General features: G+C 41.2%; 1 protein-coding gene across 1 annotated transcript in view; it reads right to left on the bottom strand.

The window, feature by feature from the left end:
- Positions 1-204: 204 nt before the first annotated feature.
- PPM1H (protein phosphatase, Mg2+/Mn2+ dependent 1H) overlaps positions 205-9,130 on the bottom strand; it is a 131,619-nt gene continuing 122,693 nt past the window's right edge. The window contains exon 10 of the mRNA XM_030960787.1: positions 205-5,047. Coding sequence (XP_030816647.1) covers positions 4,900-5,047 — 148 coding nt within the window. The 3' untranslated portion in view covers positions 205-4,899. The remainder of the gene's footprint in view (positions 5,048-9,130) is intronic.

Genomic DNA, 9,130 nt, shown 5'->3' with positions numbered 1-9,130 from the left:
TTCACTAACTCAAGAGTCAGACCTTTTGTCAGTGAGTCATCAATTGCCTTGTAAAGCAGTGTGCTTCTTGTCTGCATTGCACAATTAGTAATACACATAAAGAGACTCAGGGAATGTTCATTACAAAGGCAGAATAAAAATGACTATACATCTAGATGGATTATATAATATATAATTTAAAATTTTATTTTAAAACTTCGCACATACACTTCTTCAGTATCCTCCTCTTTTGTTCATTGCACTGAAAAGTTTCAAAAAACACAAAATATATCCCTTTACTAAACATTTTTTGTTCTTAGGTTACAAAAAGATTAACATTTCACAGTCACAAAGCAGAAGTACATTGGTCCAAAACATCTTCCTCCAGCAGGTCCTTCCTTTCTTCAGGACATACAAACCCTAGACAGTTGTACAGATCTCAAGATATTAAGATGAAATGCCCATTGAAGGAAAGATAAATGTGGCAGGTATTAAAAAAATCAAAATTAGACACCTATGAAAGAACATCAACAGCAATGGATTAAAAAAAAGAAGAAAACAGAATGAGCATGGAGGCAGAGAAGGGCATCCTCCTTCAAGTACATCACAGGTAGAAATACAGCAGCACAGTCACAGCATCATTTAGTCACTCTCTCTATGACAGCCACATCACTGAGTCTTCATCTAGGACACATGGAGAAAAACTACTTACATACCTAAAATGTCTGAGAGGAATAAAAGTTTCACACAGTTTGCCATTCATGTTTGATAGAAAAATGCTGAAAGTATTAGTACATAAAATGTAAAATAAAAGGAAAACACCAAGGCTGGAAGAAACACAGCAGATTTGCTTGAAGCATGTAGTGTTCTTTATAAACCTGGCAGAAGTTCAGAGCCAAAATCTGCCCAAACATCAAGAGCAGTTCTTCAGAAACATCCTGGAGGGACAGAGCTGACAGTACCTCACAAAACTTCTTGTCATATGTCTACACAGAAGTAACTGCAAATGGAAATCCACTGTTAACAGCAGATTCTGACCACTTTTCATTTAGTCAGTTAGCCCTGTTGTTTCTTAAAATTTATTTTAAAAAAATCTCCAGTGTGAGGCCACTGAAGAGCAGTCCTCTCATACAATACACTTTTGTGTTCATGAAGGAAGCATTATTGTCTTAATGCACCTAAAGATGGTTGTGTGTTACATAATCTGGTGTAAATTAAATTTCTAACCACCTTCTTAATAAAATTAAAGAAAGAAAATTTTAGCCTGTAGTGCAAGAGAAAAACATCTGAAATGGCTGTTCCACTTTCTGCAACAGTATTTCTGGGAGAATGGTATAAGTTTCTTGGTTTTGAGTTTCTAGAAATGGGACTGGACTGAGCAGCAGAAGACAGTGCTACACTGCAGCTAACTGAACTCATTTACTGGCACCTTTCCTTGCCATTATCCAAGGAAGGACAAGAATTTGCCCAACTTTCTAAGCACAGGCAAGGCAGAACACTGTGTGCAATAGCAATATGAATGCAGATGTAACTGAGACTGAGGTTCCTTGCTGCTGAGGCTGTAGCAGTTTTGGATACTGAGGGAACTTGACTGGCAAAAAGCCAGAGCACTGCTGGCATCAGGCAGTAGCTAAGATGACATGCCAGGGATCTAAAATTTGGACTTGGTGCCTAACTTGCTCCAGTTTGAGGACACAAGCTGTCTGCTCCTAACTTAGGAGCTTCACTGAGCCCTAGAGCAGCTGCAAGTCTGAACATGGCAGTACCCATCCTGCATCTGAAAAATGGCATTGTGCACCAGGAATCCTCCCTGCCATCAGTCTTTCCTAATGCTGTGTAATGCAAAGTAATTCCACCTTAAAGGGAATTGGAAGTGCTTTTAATTATTCTTGCTTCTCACATAATACCTCCCCAATAGATGACTTCTGTCTGTGTTTCTGTGAGCCTTAGGTATTAGTATGTGTTAATACCATGGCTTGAAGCAGAGCACCAGACCCCAGCTCAGGTATGCAAGAACCTCCTACTGAAAGCAGGTAAAAGTGAAAGCCCAAGTACTAATCCATGGATCAGAGATGTGCCAGACACTCCAGAAAGCAAGCACCTAAATGTGTAACAGGTACTTTCCAAAAAAGCAAAACAAAATCGTCACAGCATAGTTTCAGTCATATACATCTGAGTATAAAATCTTTTATTAAAGTTCTCAGAATCATTAATTGATACTAACTGTTGATACTGTATTTCTGTCTTTTCTGGGAGAGGGGCTGACAGTGAACGTAACTCAGCCTGGGCCCAGCTGCTGCAGAGAAGCTCCTGACTGATGGCAATGCCTCAGATGAACAACAAACACTGTGCAGGCTGATTCAGCAGCCCACCAGATCATGCTCTGAGAAGTCACCTGCCAGTTTGCTCCCACCAAGACATGCAGTCTGCTAACCCATCTCTTCAGGGGCACATTTAAAAACACCCCTGAATAAGAAGGTGCCTTTTCCATTGCCATTGAAATTTCACTTTCAAATTTTGGCAAATGCTACACTGGAAATCTATTTCCACCACATTGGTGGAACTCAGTGGTTTTATAGCAACTGGTATGTGTGTTGACACCATGTTACCAAATGAAGACCAACAGTGCATCAGCACAGAAATATCTGACCTGGGCTTCTAGTTGCTACCAGCTAGCACCAGCGTCTTTGCTGTTTGCTTTGTCAGCACTAATTTCTTTGTCAAAGAGGATCTGAATTGCTAGAGGACTACACAACTGCATTTGTAAGGAGACAACAGGAGTTACACAGAGCATGAAAAGCATGTTTGTAAGTTTATTAGGCCAAAAAGAAAGTGCAAGAGAAGATCTCTTGCTTAAACTTTAAAATGTATGAGGGGCCATGTGAAAAATATTCTAGACTCCAAGCCTCTCTTTTCACCCAAATGCACACAGAAAAATAGGTAAAGAAAAACAATCAGGAAAAAAAAAGCACAAGACAACATAATCAGATATGCCATTGGTTTATGCTGAAGCTCTAGAATGTAAAACATCCATGTTCTTTACAGCTTTATCACATGAGGCACTGGGGAACTCATAGAACAGTTTTCAGGCCAGAATCACGCAGCTTGCTGCAATGTTTGAGCTGTTCCACTCTCCACATTGCCTGCTTTCATCCTGAAACTCTTCTGGGTATAGAGATTTGCAGCAAGAGTAGTTTAAATCCACCAAACTACTTCCAGATGCAGTCAAGTCCAGCATCTGGGCAGCTGCACCACGCTCGGGCTGCGCTGTGTTTACACAGCACATCATAAATTACAGAACTGGCAAGCTCCGGGCCACGCCTGCTCAGGAGAAAGCCTGCAAAGGGCACAGCATCTCCTTCTCTTTTGGAAAGGACACAACGTTTGTGAGCTCCCTAGTCAGTGCCCTACAGTGATGCCAGCTCCCTGTCTTTGTTCTTATTGAAGAGGTACAAACCAGATGAGCAGCTCCACACCAATGTGGTCTGGGCACAAATCAGGTGGAAGCTGGTTCTCCAGCCAATATACCTGTCTGTATGCTAGAACCTTCTGATTTTGTTTTCTCCTAAATTCCTACCAATGAAGTAAGAGAGCTGCCTGCATGGACTAGGCAGCCAGGTTACACTGCAGACTTGCTCACTTGTTTCTCTCCTGGACCACTGCTTTCATGTCAAAAATGTTTACACAGATTTTCTTTATTTAAATTATCACTTCTAAGAAAAGAGCTGAAGCAAGGCAAGGGCTTGTATCTACCTACCACAGTCATCTTCTAATCCTTGAGTACAATTTCAATGCCAAGAGGACAGAAAGTTTTAAGCTGTCCCTTTCTGATCACCACAGTCAAGCAGGTGAAGGTGTACTGAATAATAAATGAGGCAGGAAGAACCGAAATATCTTTGAAATAGATCACTATCTGTGTATCCAAATTGCTCATGAGAACAATGCCACTACTTCTAATAGAAGTCCAACTGACTGAAAACACACTCAGGAGCCCAAACAAATTTACTAAATCTCAACTGATGGAAAAATTTTATGGTCAGGGATCCTTTCAACAGGATAAAGCAGGCAGAACCATTCAATGAATGTAAATCTCTGATCCCAAAGAAACCCCAGCCTCCAGGTAAACGTCACATAAAGCTGAGTTTGCATGCTCTGTATAATCGTGGTATACACACAACAAGAAATCTTGACAAGTAACTCCTCACCCCAGAATAAATTCTGCCATACAGGACTGTGACCTATTTCTCCTGGAAAACTTTGCAGGTGACTGTTTTTAGCTGCAGTAAACAGGCATAGTTACACTGAAACCAATTTCAGTTTTCCTACTAAAATACAGGAGGTATAGTCTACTGAAGAAGAGACAGGAGAGGAAAATGGGGGCTCAAAGGATTACACAAGTTTGAAGTTGCCCATAGATAAGTCATGAATACAACTTTCTGAAAGAAAACTCTTGAGTCTCATATATGTATATCTATATTCTTAAATGAGATGTGACCCAAGCCCCCTTCTGAATATTTGGGGGTAGATTTCAGGAGCCTCCTTGGCTTCTGATACCCACTTCTACTTTCACAACTGAAATGGCTCTTCCAAGCTACATGGTAAACTGAGAAAAAAAAATTAATTCCCCACCCCACCTAGAGGGATGACAGAATTCATAATATGCTAGCAGCATTTAAATCCCATTCCTGTTAAGCACCAAAACCACTTCTGTAGGGAAATTGGAATCTTAAGGGTTATCTTTAATCATATACAGTATATGTGCAGAACCCTACCTTTTGGGCAGAAAAACACCCCTCCAGCATTGGTTTTGACTAGATTACATCAACTGGAAGTGTCCTGGTCAGACCACCAAAAACCTCTTGTCTCTTACAGGCCCTTCCCAAAAAGATCCCCGTCCTGTAACCACTCTTGGTGCTCCTTTCAGGACTGCTTGTTGCCGTGGATCAGCGGGATGACGTAGACGGAGATGTCGTCGCCGGAGCCCAGCCTGTCGTTGGATATCCGCCAGCCCCGGTCCTTCAGCACGCCCCGGGCTCGCATCACCAGGTCCTGCGCCGCCAGCGTGTACCTGCGGAGAAGGCACAGTGCAGCCAGGGAGGGTGGCCTCCGTGAGCACATTGGGCTTGCACAGCCTGCTGCCTGCCAGACTTGATGCTGTGACCTACCGAGACATGCTTCCCAGTGTTTTAGAAGCAGGCAGGAGAAACACAAACCGTGGCACATGCACAAAGCAACTCCTTCCAGTTCAGTGACAGTTCCTGAATAAGAATGTAAAGCTATTTGACAGGCAGCACTTGATCAAAAGTCACTGGCTGTTCTAAGTGCCTGGCTTCAACAATCTTCAGAAAAATATTAAACACGCTTGCCTTAACAAAATGGCTTTCTAATAGCAGTCTGAAAAATTGAGGACCCCAATAACTCTACTTGTTGAAAACTACACAATTGTTCACTGACACACCTGAAGGTAAACATGGTTCAACCATTTCAGAAATGAGCTATAACAACGAAAGTAATTTGACAGCGAGTAACAGAGCATAAAAATAAAATCCAAATTCACTTTAAGACTAACTTGTCTGTTTTCTTGACCATAGAAATGACTTTTAATCTCTTTTATTCTGAAATTGGAAAAGGAAACTTACGGTTAATATGATCAAATTAACAGAGTCCCACAGTTCTTTCACATTTATGAGTTCAGTCAAAACTGCATGAATGTGAGTGGTCAAGTGCTTAATTTAGTGCTTTATACCAAGTTTCACATTGCTTCAAAACTTCCAGCCTGTGCTGGGCTGAGTGGCATTGGATTTATGGGAGTTATTTTTCTGTCCTGAAAAACTACCACATGCTGCCTGGGGGCAGAAGGGTGTCAGAGTCCAAAAGGTGCATAGACAGTGCTTCCATGTTCTCACTTACTGCTTTACTTGCTGTTACTACATCAACACATCTGTGCACTCAGAAGTTTCCTCTGAAAGAAATCTCATTATGGGTGAACAGCTACTGTCACGTGTTTGACTTCGTCAGCCCAACACCTGGCCAAGAGGTTTTGAATTTGATTGGGTGGAGGCAAGCTTTTCTGTAGTTTGATAGTTAAAATAAACAGAATCGTTTATAGTGACAAGAAAAAAAAAACAGTCTGCATGGTTTTTATTAAAAGTGTAAGTATCAACCTCCAGGATGATGCAGGGCTCTATGAAGCCAGACACACAGGCCTTCAGAACTAAAGCATACCTCTGTGTTTCCAAAACCAGAAAGGACAAGAAGGGTTTGCATTTCAATACCCTCTTTTCTAGGGAGGATCCTTGACCAGAAATTATCTGCCTAGATCTCATCTGTAGAAAGGGAAAGAACAGTATTTCTGCTGATCAGGAGCACTGTGTGTGTGTGTGTTTAGGTTTATCAGTTACCGAGGACTCTTCTAACCTTAGAACTTTTCACCATAGAATTCCTTATTAAGTTGTAATTTCTATCACAGAGACTTTACTCAGTCTCTGGGGATAAAAGAAGAAGTTTTGTGTCTAGAGTTCTGATGCCTTGAACTCAGAGGACTCCTTTGAATCAAGAGTAGATATATTTGCTCTACTAGAAAGATTTCTTCAATGCAAATGAACCAATGCTTAACTACTCAAAAGGTTTGATGCCAAATTCAAGTAATGTTGTACAGCTTCCATGCACCCATTGCTCCTAATGGTACTGAGGGATAAAATTTCCAGGCCTCACTAGTTTTGAAAAATGATTTACTTTAGCAGTAAAAGAAGGGCTCAAAGACATGAAATCCAACACACATGCTTGCATACACACATGCACTGCCTGCATGCTCTGAGATCAGTCTGTGCCACAACCTCGAGCTAGAACATTAGGATGTAAGAAGAAGCACTGCCCTTACTGTCCCAATGCAACATGAAATTGTGTTTTCTAAGGGAGAAAACACAAACATACATATTTGCACTCCTCATTTCTCAAATCAGATGCAGGGCTAAGGAACAAAAGGACTCCACGTGGCAAGCAAGAAACTGAAATATTTATTGACAGCATGTCTGATGCTGAGTGAATTTTGGCAAGAACATATTTCCCAAAGATTTCTCAGCTATTGTCAGAATTTAAGAAAGAAACACCTATCATTCTGCAAGAAAACTTTGCCTTCCTGCTTTTTCTAATTAACAAAAACTCCCCACATCTAAGAGTACAAAGGAATGAGTATTGCTTTTAATTGTATTTGGCTTTTGCTGCTGAATGTTTGGAGAGGGGAAGATAAAAAAAAAGGAATTTTAATAAACACAAAATTCTCTTGTAGACCAACTGTGAAATACTCAAGAAAATCCAGCACAATGAAGCAAAGAAAAAGGAACAGGTGAAGGCAGTAGCGAAGTAAATATTCCTTTCCTGTGCAGAGCTGAATTAAAGCAAAGCTGTTCAACTTGGCACCAGAAGAGATAGGGTGAGTCTCTTGTACCTGGAGATGAATAGTAGCTGCAGTCCATTACTGAATGTTTTATTCTCCAGCGCTATGAAATTGGGATTCAGCTGTCGAGACAGCATTAGAGAACTGCTGAAGTAGTTTTAAAGTATCCACTTCCTCCTAATGAATAGCCTTGCTGGAATACGACTTTTATATTTTAAGAATAAATAAATGGAGGTTTTTTCCTCATGCCAAAGCTTTCTGTATTGATCAGTGAAAGTACTGAAGGAGAAATAGTGAGAGTGGGGGAATCATGCTGCTGTCTGAGCAGCTTCTTATCTCCTCACACCCAGCAGAGGTGGAGGACCTCCTCAGCATCCTCATAAATCTCTAGTAAGAGGGAAAACGAGGGGACAAGAAATGACAAAAAGAAGGATGAGAAATAAAAGATTCCCAAGGTCAGGGGTAAATGTGCATACATGCAGCTGAAGGAAGTTGGAAAGAGTCACAGTTCTCCACCTTCAGACCTCTTCAGAGAGCTGATATATGGACAGCAGCAGTGGCACTGCCACCTGTCCTTTGCTAGGAGCCCTGTAATGCTCATCTGCCACAAGACCCAGAAGAAATGAGCTGGCTAAGAAATCCAGCTCCATCCCAGCCTCTTCACTCCATCACAGCCCTCACACAGGAACTGTTCTCTAAACAAATGTGTGCCCAAATCCCCTGAGGCTGTGTCTGCATGGCTGGATGAAGAGAGACCTGAGGACTTTGCTCTCGCTGCACTTGGAGACATCCAGGCACATGCTATGTTTGACAGAATTCAGAAATGTTCTTTTATGTGGGCAACAAATACTCATAGTAAGTACCACCAGGAGAGTCCCAAGAGCATTGCTGAGGGCTATAAGCTCTTACCCATCAGGCTATAAAGTGACTTCTAATTCAAATGGGAGGGATATTGGTCCCGCAAGGAGCTAATTATGTAACAGATAAGTACTCTGCAGCTCTAAAATCCTCTCTAGGCTTTTTTTTTCCTTTTCTTTTCTAATATGCTGCTGTCAGGAAATAATTAGGCTATTGGGTCAGGTGGATCCAGAGGCTGCTCCACAGGTTGGTTCTCCTGAAGACCATAGCATTGCCAAACCCAGGGTGCAAGTCTCTTACATTCTGACAAGTTTTCTACATCCCTAGAGATATTACATTTTCGGCTGATCACCTCACCACAGATTATGTCACCGCACCCATCACAGAACCTGACATTTTCTGGGATAACATTTCCTTTAAACACAACATGTTTAATACAGCAAAGGAGATGTTTCTGTCACTGACTAGTGAGAGGAATGCAGCTCCACAGCTTGGGCTGGAATGCTACAGTAAATTCATTAGTTATACCTCATTTAGACCACTGTGAAATAATTACACAGAACCTCTCACACAGTACTTTAAAACCTTTAAATATTCTTTACAACCAAGCAGCAAGAGTAATCCCACAAAGGTAATTTTCATAAATATCACTGTAAACTATATGAGGGACTGCTCTAATTACCTTTTGCATGCTGCCATGAGAAATGTCTTGCCGTCACTATCTGTAAGCCTCTAAACGATCTGGCACAAAGTTGCTTAAAAGAACAAATTTATTTACAATTCAGATGTCCATTCAAAGACCAGTAGGTCAAACACCAATAAATGTGTTTGTTCTAAGTTATAAACAGCAGGCTTAGCTCTGGAATGTGTGGTACTCATGCTGGCACAAACAGTGAC

This window comes from Camarhynchus parvulus, chromosome 1A (assembly GCF_901933205.1).
Source record: "Camarhynchus parvulus chromosome 1A, STF_HiC, whole genome shotgun sequence".
Classification (NCBI taxonomy): Eukaryota; Metazoa; Chordata; class Aves; order Passeriformes; family Thraupidae; genus Camarhynchus; species Camarhynchus parvulus.
Note: the sequence above shows the minus strand (reverse complement) of the source record. Positions and strands in the feature narration are given on the sequence as shown.